This window comes from Chanodichthys erythropterus, chromosome 22, assembly GCF_024489055.1.
Source record: "Chanodichthys erythropterus isolate Z2021 chromosome 22, ASM2448905v1, whole genome shotgun sequence".
Lineage (NCBI taxonomy): Eukaryota > Metazoa > Chordata > Actinopteri > Cypriniformes > Xenocyprididae > Chanodichthys > Chanodichthys erythropterus.
Window position 1 is genome coordinate 7,290,417 of NC_090242.1, and position 25,605 is coordinate 7,316,021.

Below are 25,605 nucleotides of genomic sequence, written 5' to 3' on the forward strand. Positions count from 1 at the left end.
TTCTTCCAAGTTTTTATTCATTATCCAACATCAAATGGACTGTTTCATTCCTTCCCACAGTCGCCTTTGGCTTGCACACTAGAGGACTAGAGATATTTTGTAAAATGTCTTTTCGTTAAACTAGGGGTGGGTGACCAAAATCTTGAAAATCAAAATCATAAACCCTGTTATTAACACATATCATTTATCTGTGGCAGTGATAAACATCAGCAAATAGTAAACAGGCTTGTCAGTACACCAAATTATTATAAATCATACAAAACTTACAAAAATTCTCCATGTCGTCACATAAAACCTCATATACTATATACAATTTTTTTCGGCATGCATACATAAAATAATCTCACATGATCACACTATAAAGCAAATCTCAAATGCTTGATAGGTTATATCGCTTCACATATAAACTACAATCATTCAGCTCTAAACTGTTAAACACAATTAAACATCAATATAAAACTCTGTAAAGATGCTTGGAAACAATATGTATTGTGACACGCAATATACAAATAAATCGACACATGATTATTACTATTACAACACACCTAAATGATTTTAGTATTCTTGGTTGATGTCTTTATTCCCATCCACAGCTCTAGGTAAAGATGCTGCTTTGGCAGTTTTCTCCTAGTTATCAAGCTGGATCATTAGTTCCAAATCAAAGGACTTAGAAATGGAGAGAGACAAGAGATAAAACAATAAAACATGTAGAAAGAAATACACAAAGCTGAGCAGTAGGTTAAATCCACACTGCACACTATATGCTGTTGCACTGAAAGCTTGTACAGTGGAATTGTATAAATCCTTAAAAAAAAAAAAAAAAATTGAAATCACTCACAAAGTCTCCATAGAAAAGCCAGAAGAACTCAGATGAATATTCACCTCCTGGATGCGTCTGCGTTTTCGAGACTTATTATTGCATTTGAACCTTCATCAGAAAGCACAAATCACAGCATCACTACAGAGTCTTAAAACAATGATTTGTGTGAGAAACACCAACATTTAAGTTGTTATTGACTGCTAATGAACTATGAGATCTAGGGAGGATATAAAGAAAAATACATTTATGAATGACAATTCTCAAACTTTTGGTTTGTTCCTCACAAATGGTATTATATGACTTCAGAAGGCATAGAATATTCTGCACAAGTCAAACTTTTATGGTGTTTTTGTGTCTTTTTAAAGCCTGAAAGTTCTAGTCTCCATGAAATTGCATTGATAAGACATTTACTGATGCAAAATGTATGAATATAAACCAATACAAACCCCTCAAATGTCACACTACAGGCTGGTCTTGTGCGTGACCTCTGCAAGATCTGGATTCCTTCCTCCAGTAAATTCCTAGCATATACCCTAGACATGGATATACATTATACAGATAAAATTATTTAGATTTTAGGGACTGATAATTTTATACTTTATACTTTGTTTTTCACACATTCATTTGAACAATTCTATAATGATTTAAATGGATGAGGGTCATGTCATTCCAAACCTGTATGACTGACTTTCTTCTGCAGAACACAAAGATCATTTGAAATATACAGGTGCTGGTCATTTAATTAGAATATCATCAAAAAGTTTATTTAATTTCACTAATTCCATTCAAAAAGTGAAACTTAATGGAAAAGGTGTCATTACACTGTATTCAGCACAAACTAGACTAGAATAATATGTGAGGAACATGTATGTACATGTTTAGGGCTGCCAACTTTTGAGTTCAGCTTAGAGTGAGATTTTGGGGGGGCAGGGCTTTGGTTATGGGGAGGGGCTTGTGGAGGGGCGTGGCTTTCTTTTGTACTTTTTTATGATAAAGTTATGTAAAATAACTGCTCAGTGCTGCAAAACAAACAACTCTGTTAATGCTAACTTAATTCTATATAAACTATTAGGGGTGTGACGAGGTATCTCACAAGACGAGGCGAGACTCGAGATGGAGTCCACGAGAAGAGACAAGATGGCGAAATACATGACTAGGAAAAGTAGTCTGCAGGTGTATTTGAAATGTTTTAACTAATCATCTTGTAATGAATGTCATTTCAGTTCTACTTTCTGAGTATGAATTATCATATGCAGTAAAAGACAACAATACTCAAGCACTGTAAAAGGTTTTGCCACAAACTCAACTGACTGACTTCTCTTCTGTATGATTTCAGTCTCTTCAGACCTTACTGTACATGATTTATGAGCTTCTACAACTTTAGACCTCCTAACTGAACTAATTTCCACAAACATAGAAATAAAGACAGTAAAAATTAACACTTTACAAGGTCTCATTTATTAACATTAATGTATTAACCAACATCAACTAACAATGAGCAATATATTTGCTACAGTATTAATCTTCGTTTATGTTAGTTAATAAAAATAGCCATTCATTGTTAGTTCATAGTTTACAGTGCATTAACTAATGTTAACAAATGAAACCTTATTGTTTGTGCTTAATAAGATAAAGAGAAAACTTTACAATAAGTGCAACCATAATCGCACTCTCTCAATATTCAAAGTGCAAATAAGACCAGAGGTATTTTTCTTTGATACAGAGCTAAGAACTACACTGCCCAGCCTAAGATAGCTTTCATATTGAGAGATATTTGTATTCATCAGGGAGCCGCTTTCAAAATGCGGGGTATTGAAATCGTGTTTGAATGCGCGTTCACGTTTACTTTCACTTTCGTGATCACGCGTAACTCTGTAAATATGGAGCGGCGGCGACCATTATCCAACTAAATTAAATGTTTGTTTTTTTTAGTTAAATACAAAGCAAAATGATAGTGGAGGCGCAATGTAAACGTAGCGGTGGCATATTCTTTCCTAATCATCCTCACACACTGTCATGGCAACATCACGAGACTACTTTTCCTATAAACTATATAACAGCATATTAGGCCTATTAGTTACAAGCCTAAACTGGACGGAGACATGGAGCGCCCTCACTGACTCACTGACCTGCCTGCGTTCACAATTCACACGGTGCAGATTGGAGGGAGAACGGCTGACTACACAGTTTATTAGGGATGTAACGATATCAAAATCTCACGGTACGATACAATTTCGATATTGACCTCACGGTACGATATTTATTGCGATATTGTGGAAAAACTCACGGTATTGTTAAATAGCTCACGATAGTGTTTGTGATGATAAGGATAAAATACTGACATTTATTCTGCTTTTGCCAGTCAACAGGCAATTTATTGTTGTATTTATGGACCCATGACAACATAAAACGCTGATCACATAGTGCTTTTAAAGTGCAAGTTGTAGTCAGGAACATCAATATTCTGTATAGTAATATTTGGTTGCATAACCGATTCTTCTGTGCAATGTTCAAGTTAAGAAGCAACTAGGACAATTGTAAACAATAGGGAATTCCCTTTAAGTGCAAACAAAGATCAAGTTATATCAGGTTTAAATGTGCAAGGCAAATAAAAGCAGCCTTTTAAAACTGGTATTTAGAAACATAACAAACTTAACAAAAAAAATCAGTCAAAAAGCCTTTTAAAAAAACACTGACCTATCATTTAGCTTATGTTCACGTTTTTCATCAGAAAGATCAAAATATCTACATTGCAAGGGAGAAGGAGAGACCTCTGGGCATTTACAATATCCCCTGCTGTTGAAAATACCCTTTCACTGGGCACCGAGGTATCGGGTATACACAGGTAGGTCTTTGCTAATGAAGACAGAATAGGATACCGCCCTGCATTGTCTCTCCATCACTTAAGAGGGCAAGCAGACAGAGAAACTAATGCTTCTTTGCAGTAAGAGTCAATTTCTGCCTGAATTCCACCTGTGACTTGATTACTGCCAAAAGAAGAGCCAAGTAGGTCCTCAAGGGCATGCTTCTTAAGAGGAGGCACAAAGCTTGCGCTGCTGTCGTCTAGATCTGCTGGATGTGGGCTCCTGGGCAGCACATCTTGGTCCTGGTTCATAAATGATAAAAAGACATTATATCAGCATTTTGTTACATTTTATTGCATTTCTCTCAATTTTCTCTATGGCACAGCGTTAACATTTTTTACCTGTTGTTGCATCTGTGATGCTATTCTTTCAAAGGCGTCCTCTCTCTCTCCACTGCCTAGATGTTGCAAGGTCCGAAAGCGTGGATCCAAAGCACTGCTCTCCTGCATGAACTTTTCATCCTCTCCTTGGTATCTGTCAGTAAGATCCTTCAGAATGGCTACCTTCATTAGAGCAATGGCATTTGAGTCGTGATCATCTGTGGCCATGCTGTCTTGAATCATTTGTTTTAGTGGAGAAATGAGAGTTGCTCTGGAAGTCCACCCATCAGTGGTAATAGCAATGCACTCAGACTGTTTAAGGTTCAACATGACACGTTCTTTTGTCTCACGGTAAAGAGCAGGGAACACAGTTTGACTAAAATGAGCCCGCGACGGCATTTGATACTTTGGCTCAAGCTTGGCCACTAACTTTTTAACCCTTGTGCGGTCTTCGGGGTCTTTTTGACCCGCAAATGATGTTTGCTCAAATTTAAAAAAATGTTCCGTTTTTCCACATGGCATGAGACTTTGTACGGTGGTTAACACTTTTAAGATCTACAAATAAAAAAAAAAAAAATTGGAGTGATATCTTGTTTTTATGTTAGTGTAAAAAATATTGTTACGTTCATGGTCTTCAGAATGTAATTTTGTAACAATATAATATATTTTTTAAAAACCAATGTAATTTTACTTTGTTTATTAATGTTTTTTCACAACATTTGTGCAGTTTTTGGAGGATTCCTGATATCTTTTAAATTTATATAAATAAATTAAAAAATATTTTTTGAAATAGGTTATGCATGAACAGCTTTTTATGTAAAATTCACTTTATAAAAGGACCAGATTTCTAACGTTCATTCATGTCGATAACATGGATAATTTGACATGGTTTAGTGTAAGATTTTTGCCCATCTTTTGAAAAATGCAATTTTAAAAGTAAAAAAACATTTTACCAGTAAATGGCTGTAAAGCTCCACTATTTGCTATGTGCTATTTGAATGACTGAAAGACATCTTTTCACAAGTGTTTTTTCAGTTGGATTCATATCTAAATGTTATGAAATCACAATTATAACAATAAAAATTACTTTGTCAAAGTTTAGCATTTTTTGTGCAGGGCAAAATCAGTTTTTCAATAATAATTTTATATAAAAAAAAAATAATAATAATAAAATATTTTTTATTTTTGTGTGTGCGTGCGTGTGTGTGAGCATGTCCATTTTGTATTGAGGATGTTTTTTGCATTTTTGGAAGTGTGCCACTTCATTTCTGTCTATGTGTTGTGCGTTGTTTTTGTTTTGTCCAGTTTCTAAGTGGGGTCTCTGTGGGTTACATTATTGATGATATTATTGAAAAACTGATTTTTTTCAGTACAAAAAAATGCTAAACTTTGACAAAAAGTAATTTTTATTGTTATAATTGTGATTTCATAACATTTAGATATGAATCCAACTGAAAAAAAAAACTTGTAAAAAGACATCTTTTAGTCATTCAAATAGCACATAGCATATAGTAGAGCTTTACAGCCATCTACTGGTAAAAATGATAGTTTTTTTATTATTTTTTTTATAACTGCATTTTCCAAAAGATGGGCAAAAATCTTACACTAAACCATGTCAAAATATCCATGTTATCCACATGAATCAAAGTTAGAAATCTGGGCCTTTTATTAAGTGAATTTTACATAAAAAGCTGCTTTTGCATAAAAACCTATTTTAAAAATATTTTTTAATTTATATAAATTTAAAAGATATCACAAATCCTCAAAAAACTGTTTATTAATGTTTTTACTCAACATTTATACAGAGTAAAATTACATTGGTTTTTAAAAAATATATTATATTGTTACAAAATTGCATTTTGTTGCCGGGGTCTTCAGAGACCCCAAAGACCACGAGTGCAGTCCCCAAACGAAGACCGCACAAGGGCTAGATCCTTTGCCATCTACTGCAGAAAAGGGACATAAATCACACGCTGTGTATTCCGCGATGTACCTCGTGATTTCTTGAGCCCTTGCGCTGTTGTGTGGCATAGTTGTTGAAAATGCCTCCTTCAGGGTTTTTTGACCAGACAGGACTTTCTTTGTGAGAGAATCTGCAAACTTTTCGGGAGGATTGGTCGTCAGATGATTTCGCATGTTGCTTGTGTTTCCTGCATTGTATCGCAGTTTACTGTGGCAGTGCTTGCACATAGTCCATTGTCTGTCCACCACCTTCTCTCCTTTTGCGTTTTTTGACACGGCGAAACCAAAATGTTTCCAGATATCTGATTTAAAAGCTGCAGGGGCTGGCACAATCTCATCTTCGGTTTTGTTGTTTTCATCCTTACAAGAATCGCTGTCGGCCATGCTGGCTTGCTGTGAGCTTGTGTGGACAGCGTGCAGCGTGCAATCCTATTGGCTTAACAACGGTTGTTGTGACGACGCAGCGCAAAGGATCAGGGTCTATGTAGTTAACAATGATTTGTTCCGCGGGACTGTGTTTATTCCTCTTGCTTTTTGACGGACACCTGTCCTTTTAATATTGTAACCCAACCACGACGATATCGAGACACGTTTACCACCGCGATAGCGCGATATCGTCAATATCGTTACATCCCTACAGTTTATGGGAATAAATTGTGTATTTCCCTCACAATTGTCACAAAAAAAATACTCACTAGTCTGTACACTGTCTGTCTGGTCTCTCTGCGCGTTGCTCTGCGAGATCATGAGGCGCGATTTTTTTTTTTCCTCACTGCTGCACGAGTCTGCGTGAGAATATGGGGGTGTGGCGTGAGAGCGTGAGAATTGGGTCAATTGCGTGAGTCTCACACTGAATGCGTGAGAGTTGGCAGCCTTGCATGTTTGTGTTTTTAAAGGAATAACGTTTATGTGTGGTTATTGAAAAAACAAAAAACTTAAGTCACTGAAATAAAGCCAAAAAAAATATATTAAATCTGTGTTCACAAGACTTCTGGGTATTGGAGGTTGTAGACTAGAGTTTTTGCTTCAGAATGATGTAAAAATTATGCTGCCTACTCGTTCATGTAAAACAATATAGAGATTTAAATTTTGTAAGACACTTTTTGTCAAGAAACACAGTATGAGGAGGCGTGAATCATCATGAATAATGGGTCATTTACACCTGAGAAGACAAAAGAATCGCATAATGAGTTGTAATGACCTGCATAAATAATGTGCTCTTTCAGTCAGGTAGGCTGTGAAAAAAACCTCTGTGATCATGTCTAAAGCTCATCATGGTGTATATCAAACATACAGAAAAAACAGCAATACTGTGAAATATTATTACAATTTAAAACAATGGTATTCTATTATATTCTTTAAAATATAATGTATTTCTGTGATGCAAAGTGTCTGAACAATTATGTTACCTCTATGGCATTTCATATAGGCTTTTAGCTTAAAAGCATGCACATTTTGAGAAATATTGATGGATTCTCATATTTTATGTCAATTTTCTATACAGAGGAGTAATATTTATTCAATAGTTGTCATCACTATGAGCGCTGGATACTGTGTTTTCAATTCATACTTGCAGCCGAAGGGCGCTCTGTACACCTTTAGTCCACAAATTAATCTAAAAGAAGAACAACTATGTGACTCTCCAGGAACTAACAGAGGCCAGATATCGCTATAGACCCTTTTACAGCCCACGTGATCAAATAGTTGCACGTGCATTTTGGCAACGGAAGTGGTGCTGTTCCCCAGGGGTTCTAACGTGTTAGCAACTCCGAAAGTTTTATATATATCTGCAGCGTGTCAAGCTACGCAAGTGGATTAAGCAACACAGACAGAGAAAGTTATTTTAAAAAGTTGACTTTATCAAATGGTATACGGCTACCAGATCCATGTAGTGGAGTGGATAGAAGATGTTAGCAGATGGCCAAATATACAGTGGAGTATACTTTCAGAGTTGCTAACATGTTAGAACCACTGGGGAAAAGCACCACTTCCGTTGCCAAAATGCGCACGCATACGTTGCTACGTCATTATTGTGTACAAACATTAAAGGGTCTATAACATCCAGATAAACACTTTTCAAGACAATAAATACATGATTGAGACGATGTATGCATGTATTGCCTCAGAATTTATGTCTGAATAGCGCTCGTTCCGTGGGTGTGGCCGTATTAGCGGATAATGAGCTGAATCATGGACTTCTGACATGGCTCTATTTTCATATAGATTACATAGAGAGAGAATTTTTGTTTTCGATTTGACTTACTCGATTTAAAACCTGACATTTCAACGTTTCTTTAGACACAAGTTTAATTTTTTTGTGATTAGTATTCACTAAGTTACACTTCATTTTCTGAGAACTATCAGATTGGACTTCGTTCAGAGGGAGACGAGAGATCACGCATCAAGTTATTTTTCTTTATTTTGCTTTTACTCTGAGTGTACACAAATAGATATTCCACAGATTAAAATGGTGTATAGCTTTTAATTGTATGTGCAACATTGACGGAGTATTTTGGGTCTCTTTCACACTGGTAAGAAAAAAACCGAGGTGGTATCGCCGGCGGAGTTAATAGAGAGGCGAAGGGAAGGAAAATACCCATTCCAAAATGTGAGGGAGATTCACAAAGAGTGGACTGCAGTTGGAGTCAGTGCTTCAAGAACCACTACGCACAGACGTATGCAAGACATGGGTTTCAGCTGTCGCATTCCTTGTGTCAAGCCACTCTTGAACAACAGACAGCATCAGAAGCGTCTCGCCTGGGCTAAAGACAAAAAGGACTGGACTGCTGCTGTGTGGTCCAAAGTTATGTTCTCTGATGAAAGTAAATTTTGCATTTCCTTTGGAAATCAGGGTCCCAGAGTCTGGAGGAAGAGAGGAGAGGCACACAATCCATGTTGCTTGAGGTCCAGTGTAAAGTTTCCACAGTCAGTGATGGTTTGGGGTGCCATGTCATCTGCTGGTGTTGGTCCACTGTGTTTTCTGAAGTCCACGGTCAACGCAGCCGTATACCAGAAAGTTTTAGACCACTTCATGCTTCCTGCTGCTGACCAACTTTATGGAGATGCAGATTTCATTTTCCAACAGGACTTGGCACCTGCACACAGTGCCAAAGCTCGCCTGACCTTAACCCCATAGAAAATCTATGGGGTATTGTGAAGAGGAAGATGCAATATGCAAGACCCAACAATGCAGAAGAGCTGAAGGCCACTATCAGAGCAACCTGGGCTCTAATAACACCGGAGCAGTGCCACAGACTGATCGACTCCATGCCACGCCGCATTGTCATAATTCAGGCAAAAGGAGCCCCAACTAAGTACTGAGTGCTGTACATGCTCATACTTTTCATGTTCATACTTTTCAGTTGGCCAAGATTTCTAAAAATCCTTTCTTTGTATTGGTCTTAAGTAATATTCAAATTTTCTGAGATACTAAATTTGGGATTTTCCTTAGTTATCAGTTACAATCATCAAAATTAAAGGAAAAAAACATTTGAAATATATCAGTCTGTGTGTAATGAAGTTTAACTTTTTGAATGGAATTAGTGAAATAAATCAACTTTTTGATGATATTCTAATTATATGACCAGCACCTGTATATTATCAGGGTTCAAGCATTTAAGGATTTGCACAAAAAAGCATGTAACCATTTAAATCATAGATGGAAATGACAATTTACAGCCAATACAGGCAATTTACCATAGGGAATATGTAATATATTTTTCAGCCATTTCATGGGGTTTGCAATAGAAATACATGATTTTTACCCCTTTTAAACAATTATAGCCTCACCTATGTGCTGATCTCCTGAAAAGTATTTACGCTTGTTTAGAATCATGTACTCACATAATAAAGTGAAGTTCTCAGTTTTACCGGAGGATTGGAAAACAGTTTCATTCCTATTGAATTCCATTGTATTTTCCAAAACTGTTTGGGGCATCAACAGTTATTTTGTGTTCCTCAGAAGAAAGTAAGTAATAACATGAGGGCGAGTAAAATAAATGACAGATTTCTCTTTTTTGGACGGCCTATCAGTTTAAACATGTGCTACACAGTTCCTAACAACAGACAAATTCATATAGGAACAAGACAGAAGATGATTTCACATGTTTTTCTTACTTGAGTTCTGTAAGACTGGAGCAGCTCTGGATGATTTGGAGGATCCAATGAGTCCACATCTCACTTAGACACTGTAGTTTCATTTCCATCTTTCTCAGTTTAGAGAAAGAATCAAGAACTGACTTTAATGCATCTGAATCTTCTTGGTGAATTATCTGTATAAGTTTGGCCCACTCAATTTTGATTGGCTCTCGGCAGGTTTCCATAGAGGTGAGAGTGAGCGACTCCAAAGATGCTGAAATTTCTATGCAGACACTATAAAAAAAAAATAAAAAACAGAATTAGCATCATTGTTGTGTCTATTGTTACGGAATACAGACTCACAGAGAAGTTCGATGAATAGGAGTTTATTAACAATGGTTGAGAAGACAGAGATGATGGTGAGTATGATAATCAGAGTTGTGAAGAAGTATGGAGCGAGAATATTGACAGTCACTTTGGAGAATGGCGATCGTGGAGCAGAGCAGCAGGGCACACACTTCAGTGAGTGTAGCAGGGTGTGGGATCTAGAGGACGCTGGAGACACAAAGGAGCAGGATAGACGATGGAGCACTGGAGCATACAGGTTAGTGAAGCGGGTAATTGAGTCCTTCTCATGATCGAGACCTAAAAAAGTGCAGTGGTGAAGTGTGTGCCTTTATACTGCTGTGGTGATGAGTAGATGACTAACAGGTGCGAGTGATTACTGAGTCTGAGCAGGTCATTGACAGGAGGGATGATGGGAAACGGAGTCCAGGGAAGGTGAGACTGTGACATCTATAAACCAACAAGTTGTTGTTTTGAATAACTCTTTGTGCTTTTTTAAAAAATATGATTAATTAATGGTCTTTTAGGCACCAGCCATTATCTCCATCATTAGCTGATAGTGTGGTACTTTATTGTTTGATCTTTTTTGGGTTACCAATTTAGCTGCATTATTACTACCATAATTATAAGACGGTAACTATATGGGATGAAGAAAATGTAGAAGCATTAAAGGGGTGTTTTTTAAGTACTGACTGGTCAGTATTCCATAACTCAGATTTGAACTCCGTTACGGAGACAACTACGGACTATATTCGCTTCTGTGTGGACTCAATACTCCCTAAAAAGGAAATAACGGTGTTCCCTAATAACAAAGGAAGTGAAAGCTTGCATTAATAGGAAAAAAGCAGCTTTTATGAAAAGGGACCGGGCCGAGTTAAAAGTTGTACAAAGGGAACTGAAAGGATTACATTGAACAAAACTTCTCGTCCTCGAATAATAAAAACCTGTGGAACTCTTTGAGAACCATTTCTAACATGGATTCTAAAAAAAAAAAAAACATCTCATTACAACTGATGATTTTAAGAAAGTTTTAAGTTAAATGATTTCTTTCTACGGTTTGATAATGTAGATCCTATCAAAGAATGTGAAGAGTTTTTACAAACTGTTGAATGTGCAGCAGAAGCTAGATTACTTGTGGACCCTCAAGAGCAGGGGTAGGCAAGTTCGATCCTAGAGAGCCGCTGTCCTGCTGAGTTTAGCTCCAACCTTAATCAAACACACCTGAACAAGCTAATCAAGCTCTTCAGGATTACTAAGGCTATAGGCAGCTCCATAGACATCATATAGGTAGACGCCCTTTTGGCCGCTGGGCGATGAGATTTGCGGCCGCCATCTTAGACTGGTCGTACTCCTAAGCTGCGTCCCAATTCGCCTACTTATACTACGTCCTAAAAGCATTTACTGTTTTTGTAAAGAAAAAGTACATTCTTTTGAGTGTGTAGCAGAAGAGTAGACAAGCTTTGGGACATACTACCTCGTCATAACTGCATCTTTAATTGACGTTTCCGTCGCTTATTTACGCAACCTATAACTGTTTAAACTACCCTGTCAATCATCTTGTCACAGTTAAAATCCTCCACATTCAATTACATTTATTTTCCTACCATTTCGGAGAGAAATGTATCGCACGTTGATCTGCCAGTCATGGGTCTTTCATGCAGAGAATTCTCCTCATCTTTGCATGATGCATTTAAAAATTAATGACCAACGCATCATTATAAAAGTACACAATGCTGTTGCAGATGAAATATAATGTGGATAACATTTAATAAATATCTTTTCGTCAGGTTATATTGATTATTAATTATTCAAGCCCCTTTATCTTAACCGCTCTGCTTAACCGTCGAACCTCGCAAGTGTTTTCCACATAATTTAGCCTACTATTCAGATCAGAAAGAAGTTCGAAAGCACTTGTTAGAATGCGCTCAATGCACGAAACTTACTTTTAGCGTTAGGTAACGTTAAGTGCCTATTACCAACACAATCCAATCTGAAGTTATACATACATTGTTCGACCGGACATAATAACTGTTATTTGTGTTTGTGCACGTGATATCAGGAAGCAATGTATTCACACATGACGGCAAAGCGCAAATCGAGTTACCCCTCCCACTTCTGCTAGTATTACTGAGATATCTTATTTTACTGCAACTATCTGTTTCTGCTTCTTTATCACATTTATAGTGTGTGATTTATAAATTACCTTATATCCTACATCACAGTTTGATTTTGGACGTCTGGTCACTTTATATCTTTTATCAGAATATTATATAACTGTTAAGCCTACTATGAATATTAAAATACACTGAACAATGTGTCCTGTATCATAGCTACATGAATGACCTTTGCAGCGAAAAAACCCGCGTCAAAATCAGTTAGGTATTCAGTGAGATATGATTAATTAAATGCGCTGACAGCTCATTGCACCTGTCAAACAAGTTACACTGAGTGGAGCTGGCGACCGGTCCAAGATGGCGGCTCCACGGCTCGTCCGTGCCAATAGGCAGTAGCGTTCGATAGGGCGTCTACCTATATGATGTCTATGGGCAGCTCTCTATAGGTTTTTTTCAGGGTTGGAGCTAAACTCTGCAGGACAGCGGCTCTCTAGGATCAAACTTGCCTACCCCTGCTCAAGAGGTTACCTCAACATTTCGTAAAATCTGCACAACGAAATCGACTAGGCCAGATGGTATCTCGGCTTATATTTTGCAGGAATGTGCAGAAGAGTTAACCCCAGTATGGTGTCCAATCTTCCAGCAATCTCTAGACCATCATATGGTCCCCTCGCTATGGAAAAAGACTTTTCCTAAAAAAATCTGGTGCTGTTGATAATAATGACTTCAGACCAATTGCTATAACATCTATAATTATGAAATTCCTGGAGAAATATGTGATGTCAAGACTGAAATGTAATGTGAACTCACTGTTAGATCCATTACAGTTTGCTTATAGGGAGGGGAGGGGGACTGTTGATGCTGTAAGCACTGTCACACATCTGACTCTTCAACATTTAGAAACCTCTAATGCATATGCACGTTTACTTTTTGTAGATTTTAGCTCAGCTTTTAATACGCTTCAGCCACAGTTACTCCTAGCTAAGCTTGTAAATAGTAATGTTAACCTTTTTATTATTAAGTGGCTTTTTTCTTTTTTAACAAATCGTACTCAGTATGTAAAAGTAAATAATACACCTTCTGATGTTAAAGGTGCTAAAGAGGATGTTTTGTTTTATACATTTTTGCAATATTACTTGAAACTGTCTTTAACTGATAAAAGACTATTTATTAGGTGCACTGAAAGGAATAATATTAATATACATCATCTGTGCACGAGGTAGGGCCTTAAAAACATCAGCCAATCGTTTACGTGATCATCGCGTAAACGATTGGCCCTCTGGCTTGTCAATCACTGCCGTGACGTTCCTTGTGAGAGACGAGCACAGCTGCGCACTCCAGTAACTTTCCACACTCCACAGGCGCCGCATGCAATGTTTTTGTCAGGAGACAGGAGTAACAACTGCAGATTATGAGTGACCTGCGGTCAGTACGACATAGTGAATCCACAAACACAAAACAGCGAATGCCGGTGGTAAACAGTCGTGTTCCAATACGAGTGTTTACGAATTTTGGGAGGCGTTCCTTCGAAGGAGGGGGGTTGTTCTTACGCATGCGCTCATTTCAAAAACTCAGTAACAAGTCTTTGGTTTCTCAGTCGACGAAAAGATCCTCTTTAGCACCTTTAAATCTATTAGCATTGGTGCCCCTCAGGGTTGTGTTTGCTCTCCCATTTTGTTTACGTTGTATACAAATGACTGCTCTAGTTGAAATAAGAATAATTATATTATTAAATACTTCGATGACACTATAATTTTAAGTCTGTTAGGAAAAGATCAGGATATATCCGGTTAACAGTCTGAAATAGAGAATTTCGTGCAGTGGTGTAATGTAAATCATCTTATTATAAATGTCTCAAAAACTAAGGAAATTATATACCCTAAAAGATAAGGTGATTACAGTCCAGTAATCATTCATGATAATATCATCGACAGGTGGATAATATAATCGTGACATAAGTTTGTCTGGTTATCATGAGAAACAGATATTTGATGAACAGAAAAAAAAAAAAAAAAATTCTTCACCTGATTTCTTCTTTGATTGTCAAATGAAGAGAACAATTCTTAAATTTTGTAAATATGAAGAATACATCAATGCTGCAAATCAAAGGACAGAAAAAAAGATTTATGAACTGAACACAAAACAAAAGCACACTGAAGGATGATAACTCATGTGTACATAAAATACATTAAATGTATAAAATGTATTTTGAGACATTACCACTGTGATCTCAGGGTCTGTTCTCTTGTGAGAGCGTTTATCAGTTCATCAAGATCAGAGTCTGATGAAACGTGTATGTTTCAAGCTGTAAAATCAAATCCAGAAGATGAGTGTACAGACTAAATAATCAAGTTAACTTGCAATAATAATCAAAAAAAAAAAAAAAACGTAATGACATTTTTACAGTGTATTGAATATGTATCACTGGTTAACCAACCAGTGATGTATGAATAATCTGAATCTAAAAAATAGAATGAATTATACAGATATTAATAAGATCCATCATGTATCTGTTTTGGAACAAAGCACTTACCTTACTTTCTTAATCTTGTGATAAACAGGCAGTATAATACGGAAATCTTCAGATGATAATCTGCACTGAGAAAGACCCAGTTCTTCAATGCACTGACAGAACTGAGAGCAGTACAGCAGGACCCAGACATCTGTTCTGCTTAATTTACCAAATGCATCAATTATTTTCCAGGTTTCCATAGCTCTTTTCACAAAGTCCTCTTCATGAAGTTCATAGAGACAGTGAAGGTAAAAAAGTGCTTTACTTGGATATACGTCATTATTTTGACCCATTTTCAAAATCCATTCTTTCAGATGAGTCTGTGTTTTTAAATGAACAACGAGACCATGTTCCTCAAGTGTGCGTCTCACATCCTTATTCAGCAGACCAAATGCAAACTGCACCACAGCTGAAAAATGTGCAGGACAAATATCATAATGACTTGATTTTTCATCAATGGAAAATAGCTGTGTAAATTTTCTCTGGGACTCTTCTTCATCCAAAAGGACATAGTACAGAGCAGTGAAGAACTCCTGAAAGCTGAGATGCATGAAACTGAACATCGTCTCCTGGTGGATTCTTCTCTTAAACAGGATCTTGCACAGGAACGGATTGCCAGCAGGGTCTGAAACTGTTTCATAAACACTTTTCTCATCCAACAGGACTTGCTGTTCCAGCATCCCTCTCTCTGCCAGCTGACCCAGACTCCTCAACAGGGTCTTTGACTGACTCGAACCCTGGCAGTGATGCTTCAAGAGCGTGCACACAAAGTCAATGTAAATGGAGGTGGTGGTTTCCAGTCCACTTGTTACATCTGCATCGGTTTTGAGTCGTTCCTTGATAGTTGTGCAGATGATCCAGCAGACGACAGGGATGGAACAGGCGGTGATGAGAGTTTCATTCGTCTTCACTAGTGTGTAAGCCTTCCTGAAAAGTTCCTCATTTTGAAAAAACTTCTGGAAGTACTCCTCTACCCCCTTTTCTGAAAATCCCATAATTTCAGAGAAACGCTGAGGTCCTTTGAGCAGTTTACTCAGTGTATCTGTGGCTGTAGATCTGGAGGTGACCAGAAGGAAGGACTCTGGCAGGATTCGACCCCTCAGCAGGTCACAAAGAATGACCTCAGCTGGGGCTTTCTGAAGCAGATCAGTGTGTGGTGACATGTCATTAATGTCCTGAGTGAGTCTCAGCTCATCAAATCCATCGATGATGAAGAGCATCTTCTCTGGTGAATGCTGTAGTACCTGTGAGATCTGATCTGATGTTAAACTACAACTGCAGCTCAAGATCTCCGCCAAACTCTTTATGCCACAAATGCGGTTTATTTCTTTACACTTCAAGTGGAACACAACATCAAACCGCCCTTTGTAGAGGTCACCAGATGCCCAGTCCATCATGATCTTCTGCACAGTGAAAGATTTCCCATTCCCAGAATTCCCCTGCAGTATAACAGCACTGGGACGGATCCCGTGTCCATCCGGGTCGAACAGAGAGTTCAGATGGACAGAGTCATCACTGCTCCGGGCGCTGAGGACCTTCTGGAAGCTTTCTCCACTGGATCTGATCTCTTCTTCTCTCTCTTTTTGACCTCTATGTCTCTGAAGGATCAGAGGTTGTGTGTAGCGCTCAGACAGCAGCACATGTTCACCAGGCAGTGAGTTATACTCGGTCACACACTGATACTCGCTGCAGATCTGCTTCTGATATTTTAAAATCACAGAACATGTTGCTGCACACATAAAATAAGCAATGTTACACTGGGTTCTAATATTCTGATTCTAATAGAGTAAAACATTTTAGAGCAGACTGTAAGTAGCTGCTAAATTAAAAGGCAAAAGGTAAAACATTCAAGACATATCAGATTTATCTCTTACCTGAGGTTTGTGTTGTTTCAGAGGGTGGGCGAAACAAAGTAGAACCTGCAGAAAATTAGACAAAAACAATGTTTTTATGCACCTGTCAATTTTGTGATTTTGCGCTTTTTGGCTTTTCATTAAGTGTTGAAAGTGGACCAATGGAAAACATCCAAAATACACTTTTGTGTATCTTTTATAGCACTTTATATATTTGCGTCTGTAAATTTCAATTACAGTACATTCACTGATCAGGCATAACATTATGAGCACTGACAGGTCAAGTGATTAACACTCTCTTCATCACGGCACCTGTTAGTGGGTGGATACATTAGGCAGAAAGTGAACATTTTGTCCTCAAAGTTGATGTTAGAAGCAGGAAAATGGGCAAGTGTAAGGATTTGAGCAAGTTTGACAAGGGCCAAATTGTGATGGCTAGACGACTGGGTCAGAGCATCTCCAAAACTGCAGCTCTTGTGGGTGTTCCCGGTCTGCAGTGGTCAGTATCTATCAAAAGTGCTCCAAGGAAGGAACAGTGGTGAACCGGAGACAGGGTCATGGGTGGCCAAGACTCATTGATGCACGTGGGGAGCGAAGGCTAGTCTGTGTGGTCTACTGTAGCAACTGTAGCTCAAATTGCTCAAGAAGTTAATGCTGGTTCTGATAGAAAGGTGTCAGAATACACAGAGCATCTGTTTGTTGTATGGAGCTGCATAGCTGCAGACCAGTCAGGGTGCCCATGCTGACCCCTGTCCACCGCCGAAAGACAGTGGACACGTGAGCATCAGAACTGGACCACGGAGCAATGGAATAACCTAGAATACTGTCTAACACTTGATGGCTGCTCTGTTAAGTCTTCGTCGTCAGTTAGGAACCTGGGTGTGCTCTTTGATACCAATCTTTCATTTGAAGGCCATGTTACTAGCATCTGCAAAACCGCATTCTTCCATCTTAAAAATATATCTAAACTACGACATATGCTCTCAAAGAAAAATGCAGAACAGTTAGTTCATGCGTTCATGACCTCAAGGCTAGATTACTTTAACGCTCTACTGGGTGGTTGTTCCTCCCGCTTGATAAATAAACTACAGCTCGTACAAAATGCAGTAGCTAGAGTTTTTAATAAAACTAGGAAGTATGACCATATTAGCCCAGTTCTGTCAACACTGCATTGGCCTCCAGTTAAACATCGTATAGATTTTAAAATCTTGTTAATTACTTACAAAGCACTAAATGGTTTAGCTCCCCAGTATCTGAGCGAGCTCTTAATGCATTATAGTCCTTCACGTTTATTGCGATCTCAGAATTCAGGCCAGCTGATAATACCTAGAATATCAAAATCAATCGCAGGCGGTAGATCCTTCTCCTATTTGGCACCTAAACTCTGGAACAATCTTCTTAGCATTGTTCAGGATGCAGACACACTCTGTAAGTTTAAATCTAGACTAAAAACACACCTCTTTAACCTGGCATACACATAACACATTAGCAATTTATATTTTCAGATCTGTTAAAGGATTATTAGGCTGCATAAATTAGGTCAGTCGGAACCGGGAACACTTCCTATAACACCAGATGTACTCGTTACATCAGAATGGCATCTATGCTAATATTAGTCTTTCTGTTTATCCCGAGGTTTACCATAGTCAGCCTATCAGACTTATGATAGCAACCTGATTCGTAACAAAGCACTGTTCGCCAGAGGAGAACTGGCCCCTCGACTAAGCCTAGTTTCTCCCAAGGTTTTTTTTTTTCTCCATTTTAACACCTATTTGCCACTTGTTTACCACCTGATGTCACATGTTGGAGTTTGGGTTCCTTGCCGCTGTCGCCTTTGGCTTGCTTAGTTGGGGACACTTGACATTTGACTTGACATTTGATATTCAACAGTGCTTTGATCTGCCTGCATTGACACTATTCTTGAAGAGCTGCTGTGCAGCAAAAAATATGTACCAGTTATCAATGTAAAGCTGCTTTGACACAATCTGCATTGTAAAAAGCGCTATATAAATAAAGGTGACTTGACTTAACTTGGAAGAAGGTGTTCTGGTCTGATGAATCATGTTTTCTTTTACATCACGTGGATTGTCGGGTGCGTGTGCGTCACTTACCTGGGGAACACATGGCACCAGGATGCACTATGGGAAGATGGGAAGAAGGCAAGCCGGCGGAGGAAGTGTGATGTTTTGGGTAATGTTCTGCTGGGAATCCTTGGGTCCTGCCATCCATGTGGATGTTACTTTGACACGTACCACCTACCTAAGCATTGTTGCAGACCATGTACAGCCTTTCATGGAAATGGTATTCCCTGGTGGCTGTGGCCCCCTTTCAGCAGGATAATGCTCCTGACACAAAGCAAAAATGGTTCAGGAATAGTTTGAGGAGCACAACAATGAGTTTGAGGTGTTGACTTGGCCTCCAAATTCCCCACAATCCAATTGATCATCTGTGGGATGTGCTGAACAAAACAAGGCTGATCCATTGATCCACCTCAAAACTTACAGGACTTAAATGCACACCTTCAGGGGTCTAGAGGAGTCCATGCCTTGACGGGTCAGGGCTGTTTTGGCAGCAAAAGGGGATCAACACATTATTAGGAAGGTGCTCATAATGCTATGCCTGATCGGTATATCTTTAAAGAAGTTTTCTCAGAATTTCCACTTCAGCAGCACTTACTTTACAGTTTTATTCCTATCTATATTTTGAAGATTTTTATAGAGGGGTTTGTTGATACATAATTTTCCTGACTTAATACATTTTATTTTTTTTAAAAAAATGGTAAAATTTTATTTTTTTCTGGCTGTTGACAGTATTTTCTGTGATACAAAAAGATATCCAAAATCCCCTCTGTCAAAACGTTTAACTCTAATAGTCAAAAAAAAGAAAAGAAAAAAAAAAGAAACCAATGTTAAGATTTGTGTTCTAGAAATGTATGCAAATTAGTGCATATTTAATTAGATAATGCCTTATTTGCAAATTTAAACATAACATTTAAGAAAACTTACTAAAAATGTTTGCAATTCTTAATGTAATCAATCAGCTGGGGAAGTATGATGATATCTATTAGTTAATGTTTTACCCTACCTGGGGTGTCTCAAATGTCAATAAATTATAAAATGTCAACAGCTAAATCTAAAACATATTCAGCATTAATATAATTGTATTAACAAGTATCTAGCAGATCCTTTTACTAATAGAACAATGAATACATTTTAGCATATGACATGTGATTACACATGAAAATACTCAAATTATCAAAAAAAAAAAAAAAAGATCATAGTCAAAATGATCAGCATCTATGAAATGTACAACACATTTTACTTACTAGGTGTATTATGTATGATGTTGACATGGCCTGTTATTGTATTGTTAGTGAGCACAGGTGCTGTAATCTGACTTCCACTCTGAGCTGCAGCGCTGACATTTGGCCCAGCAGAGTGATGCTCTAAATGACAAGTTAAAAATTATTTTAGGCACCCAATAACTCTATTATTAATGTTTATTAATGTTGTTCATTTTAGCCTTAAATATCATGAATGAAATGAGCACTTATTCAGCACAATTATTCAAGCTTTGTGTAATGATTTGACATAAGCTGAATTAAGGGTGATTGGGACATGAGGTCAAATGGGACAGTATAACTACAGAAATTATTTTCTCACCTAATGAGTGAAAATTCAAACCTTTTTTGCTGAGCCCTAGCTGTGAGACACATCATTAAAATGTGATGACCTCATTAGCGTGACATCATGTAGGTGGGCGGGGCAGGCATTAAACAGGAAGTTGACTGTGAAATGCATGAACTGAGGAAATTACATAAGCTTTTGATAGTTTTAATAATAAGGTCCTAAAATTGTCATATACTATATTGTACAAACTTTTTGGGTGGATGGGACAACAAACGTTTTTGGGAATTGATTGGGAAAGTCCTGAAAGGCTTTGCTAATTAAGAAAATGATTAACCTTGCAATAGATAATTGGTTCCCAACCTCGTTATTTGTGCAAGCACTAATCAACCACAGAAATATTCATGAACTAGCTAGTTTTTGATCAAATAAAATGACCAAATTCTGAAAATAAAAAAAAAAGTTGAACTATAATTTTTTTTTTTTTTTTTTTTTTTTTTTAACAATAATAAACCATATTCATGTTTCTGTTAATGGTTTGTGCAGGTTAAATGTGTTTTCAAACAGTTCAGGATTTTGATCAGTTTACATAATTTTGTTGTATGAATTTTGGACCTGTTTTTTTTTTATTTTTTTTATTTTTACATATTTTCTTGATTTTAAAATGTTTTCAATGACTTTTGGGCTTCAAGCCTTCTTTTACACAAGGCTAAATAAACATGGGCTCATAATAGAGAGAAAAGGAAATATTGCAGATGAAATTATATCAAAGTATGAACTAGGGCTGCACGATATATCGCATGAGATTGTCACGCGAATTTCGTCAGTAAAGCCGGTTCCCTGATTACCGCTAAATCGCCATCACCTGCTTTCAAATGGAGCGTTTTTTAATAGACAGAGCCGTAGTTCACTGAAAAGCCACGCAATATCGCGTTCATTATCGAAGGCAATTCATCTGCGATATCAACGTGATATTGCGTAGCTCGTCAGTGATCTACGGCTCTGTCTATTAAATGCCGCTGCATTTGAAAGCAGGTGATGGCGATTTAGCGGTAATCAGGGAACCAGCTTTATTGATGAAATGCGCGTGACAATCTCATGCGATATATCGTGCAGCCCTAGTATGAACTAACTTGTGCCATACAGTAAATATGCTTACACTGCCCTAAATCATTGAAAAGATGTGCTGTCCCAATCACCCAAATGTTACCAAAAATTTTTTTGGCTCAGTTTACAGAAAAGTGTGTCACACATCATTATAATATAACATTGATTCCTCTTCAAATGAATAGTTAACATCTTCAGTATTACAGAAATGTATCATGTGCTGCTGATGTTTTTAATTTATGGCAAGAAATTCAAAAACTGTCCCAATCACCCTTAATTCACCCTTACTTTTTTGTATTATTATTTTAAACAGGGATGCAAACAGGTAAGTGGGAAAAAAGGTGAGAACATTGCGTGGGGCGGGGCACGCTTCACATTATATGTTTTTTGTTTTTTTAATTTTGCTTTACATGTTTATTTGTAATTACTTTAAGGGATTTTTTTATTTATTTTTAATACGGTATATAGCCAAAACTGTAATGCAGGATATTTAAAGTCGGCATGAAACGGAAGTTGCAATTGTCTTTTCTTCTGTACTGTGACATCTATCCAAGTGAAACGGCATCTGAAATGAGAGGGCGGGACTTGATTTCGTCCTTCGGGAATAGAGTGCCCCAGGGATGACGCGTTTTTGTAGGCAAAACCCGGAAGCGAGTTAGCATTTTAGGACTTCCGGTTCCAACGCCGTAAAGTCTATGGGTTTTTTGAATGGATTTTTGCTAAATCGCCTGAAATAAGGTCTGTGGTTAACAAAGCCTCTAAATATTTTCACGTTTTGATCTATGACATAAAACACACCAGTTATAACCCACTTGTGATTTTTTAAACTTTTACTGTGTCTTCAAATTTGCGATCAGTTGCTAACAAATTGCTAAAAGGGACTACTTCCTTTGGCGGGGACTTTAGACGTCATCATTAAAAACGGGACATTTGGACAGCATTTCTCATGAAAAAGTGGATAAGTATTCATACACAGCGCAGATCATAATCAGCGAGCATGTTTTTAAATAGAGCTGTTTTCTAAATAAAGTTTGAGGACGCTTGGTGGTGACGACGTTGATCTGGCCATGGTGTGCTGTAGTCCGTTTATAGCCTACTGTTAGCCTTTTATATCTGACGACTTTATTTAGGCTTCAAAATCTATAAATGTTGTGTTAACTTGTAAAGATTATCTTGATAGACAAAACGTGTAAGTGTCATAACCCTTTGTTAAACACAGAGCTTATTTTCTGCGATTTTCCAAAAGTCTATGGGAAAAATGAATAGGCTTTCAGTCGAGGGAACCCGTGCGACGCTAACTTCCGGGTTGGCCTACAAAAACGCGTAATCCCTTGGGGCACTCTATTGATTGGAAGTTGGCCGTTGCTAACAAAATGGAGGCAGATATGAATTACTCACTCCGAGCACTCACGTTACTGTAAGAGCTTTATTGAGGATGACAAGGACGGTTAACGACACTAAACAACGAGAGAGATTGACTGACTGATGGTGCGTGTCCGTTGGCGCGGAGCGAGCAGTTAAAAGAGCAAGTGTTTTCGGTTCATTCTTATGGAAGTTGAGCCGCGCGTAAGTTAAGTGACGCTCAACTTCCATAAGAATGAATCTAAAAATGCTCTGGTCGCTTGCTCTGCTCCAGTGGACACGCAGCCTGACTGAATGAGCATGTCGCAGGTTCCTTTCCATGTTTACTGTACACCCCAATGACTGGCATCAGCGATGGTTAATGCATTAATCTCTATAAAGTGAAGCAAAGCATTTACCCCATATGTCACTGCAATTCCAGATAGCTCCACCCTCGCGCCATAGCATGTGACAGGAAGAGACGATGAGTCGTTTTGAAGGGGGATGGGAGGTTAATGATTTTGATTAAAGATTATGAGGGCACATGAATTTAAAAAAAATAATGAAGTTCACGGATACATTATTGATAATAAATACTACAATATTCCATAAAAAAATAAGAATTGTTAAATTTGATTTCATGCCGACTTTAAGACAATATTGTCTGATTAGACGGCAATACTGAGCTAAACTGCAAACTGTTTGCCCTCTCTCTCTTCACCGTTCCCTACATCTCAGGCCTCAAAAATATAAAATATTCCCCTTTAAAGACATTAGTTTTTAAAGTAAGAATAAAGGAAACAATGTACAGTACTTATTGAAACAACCAAGTACCCTTGTAAGAAACCCCCGCCCCCCCTTTCCCCTTCTAAAAACACTTTCTAATTGGATCGATGCAAATCCCATAAGTGACCTATTTTGATCTCAAAAAGGTGAATTGCCACTGAAAGGTGAGGAGTTTGCATCTATGTTTAAAGCACTTTACAGACTGAACATAAAGCTTGAAAGATTAATTGAAACCATGAGACAAAAAAATAATTAGAAAATACATAGATGACAGCCTACTGTTAAAACCGTCCATCTCAGTCAGTTCATTCTCTGCAAGAATAGAAACACATACAATAATATAAAAGTGAATGTGAATTTTAAGAACTTTAAGTATATTTTATATTACACTTAAATGGAAATAAATAATAGTGTTAAAAGCTTACATTAGGAGTCTTACCAGCATTAGGAGGCTTACCAGACGTTACTGGCATAAAGTTGTTTTGATGTTCGACCTTTCTAACTTCAATAACATTTGAGGAGAATAATTTACAGTCATAAAACCTACTGTAAAGTGTTCATCTGTGTCAGCTATCATGCACATCTTTAAAATTTTTGATATTTATTAAAATACACTGTCAAATCATTATGTAAAAATTGCTATTTTCCACTACTGAATATGGGCTCATACATGAATATGTCATAATTTAAAGCTCAGTAACATTTGATGGGAATAATTTACAGTCATAAAACCAACATGTCAGCTATGATGCACACCTTACATATTTGTGATACAGTAGTGAAAATAACAATTTTTGTTAAAATTCAACTGAAGTTAGAAACGTGCATACCAATGTTGGGTGTAACTTTAGAGACGGTCCAGTCTTTATAATTGCGAATATCGAACGTCAAAACAACTTTATGCCAGTTGCGAAATTACCTTATTTTCAAAAAAAAAAAAAAAAAAAAAAAGTTATGTTACCTTATTTTCGAGGATGTAGAAAGCCAGAATGACGCTGAAGACTGGTGTTTCCGTTATCAGTCGCTTCCGGCATTTCTAGAGGATGTCAGAAAGAGAATTTAGGCGTTTATCAATACCAAGTAACGTTAGGCGAAGTTCAATCTTGTTAGTTCGGACCGGATAAGTTCGGCTCAGGAGGACGGGAGGATTCAGCAAATGGTACAGCAGCGAACTTGATAACGCTCGCTCTAGCTACTCCAGTTAAACACCATTCTGCCTCTTTTCGATTTCATTTAAAAGGTTTTAAACATATTAATAGCCACACAAATGTGGTTCAGGCAACTTTCATTGATACCTGGCTGCCTCAATAAAGGGGGCGGATCAAGAACACATCCGGGGATTTCGAAATTTACGTGAACTTTTAATAGGTTGTTTGCTATGGGATCAGATTCCCGCCAATAGTATTGCGGTCACGTATCAAAATAATAATAAGCGTGAATCAAAAAATTTAAAGCACATTTAAGAAAATAACAAGCATGAATCAAAACTTTAAACACATCAAAAATGATATTGCACAAATCTTAAATTTGTGCGTTCTTAAAAGTTGTTTTCCTTGCTTTTATTACTCTTTTCTTTCTGCTCTCTTACATTTTCTGCTCATATTTTACTCTTTTGTGCGCTTGTGCTGTTTTTCTCTTTGCTCTTCTTTCTACGTTTTGCTCTTACATTTCCAAATGTTGCAGTTCCAGTCTCATATAATTTAGGCCGGCTTAAGCGCCACCATTGGTCCACTAGTTCTAGATTGACATCCTCTAGCCAATCAATCGAAGAGAAGGAGATGACATCACTTCACAGCTTCAAGGTAACCATCACAGCTGGCAATTTCCGAGCTGGGGTAAACTCTCTCTGTGGCAGGACACCGTTATAATGTATATGTA

At 37.6% G+C, this 25,605-nt stretch overlaps 1 protein-coding gene across 4 annotated transcripts; it reads right to left on the minus strand.

Moving 5' to 3' along the window:
• Positions 1 to 25,013, minus strand: LOC137012641 (NACHT, LRR and PYD domains-containing protein 1 homolog). Of its 4 annotated transcripts, XM_067375998.1 has the most exons (11): positions 24,689 to 25,013; positions 24,007 to 24,039; positions 20,193 to 20,312; positions 16,889 to 16,933; positions 15,036 to 16,743; positions 14,723 to 14,807; positions 14,527 to 14,598; positions 9,810 to 10,337; positions 1,267 to 1,353; positions 839 to 928; positions 1 to 666 (listed from the first exon to the last, which is right to left on the minus strand). In XM_067375998.1, exons 2-6 carry the CDS (start codon positions 24,020 to 24,022, stop codon positions 14,777 to 14,779), a joined length of 1,920 nt encoding a protein of 639 aa, XP_067232099.1. In that variant the 5' UTR covers positions 24,023 to 24,039; positions 24,689 to 25,013; the 3' UTR covers positions 1 to 666; positions 839 to 928; positions 1,267 to 1,353; positions 9,810 to 10,337; positions 14,527 to 14,598; positions 14,723 to 14,776. The 4 variants fall into 4 exon arrangements, with proteins under 4 accessions (XP_067232099.1, XP_067232097.1, XP_067232096.1 ...); XM_067375996.1 differs by lacking the exons at positions 24,007 to 24,039; positions 24,689 to 25,013 and adding an exon at positions 23,361 to 23,685 and having other exon boundaries at positions 10,083 to 10,337; XM_067375995.1 differs by lacking the exons at positions 24,007 to 24,039; positions 24,689 to 25,013 and adding an exon at positions 23,361 to 23,685.
• Between the last annotated feature and the right edge of the window lie 592 nt (positions 25,014 to 25,605).

Excerpts from the sequence above, each read along its gene's own strand:
- LOC137012641 (XM_067375996.1), bottom strand. The coding sequence starts at position 23,409 with ATGCTATGGCGCGAGGGTGGAGCTATCTGGAATTGCAGTGACATATGG. Across the intron at positions 16,934-20,192 it reads CATCATACATAATACACCTA|GTTCTACTTTGTTTCGCCCA; the intron begins GTAAGTAAAATG and ends AATTTTCTGCAG. Across the intron at positions 16,744-16,888 it reads TGAAACAACACAAACCTCAG|CAACATGTTCTGTGATTTTA; the intron begins GTAAGAGATAAA and ends TTATGTGTGCAG.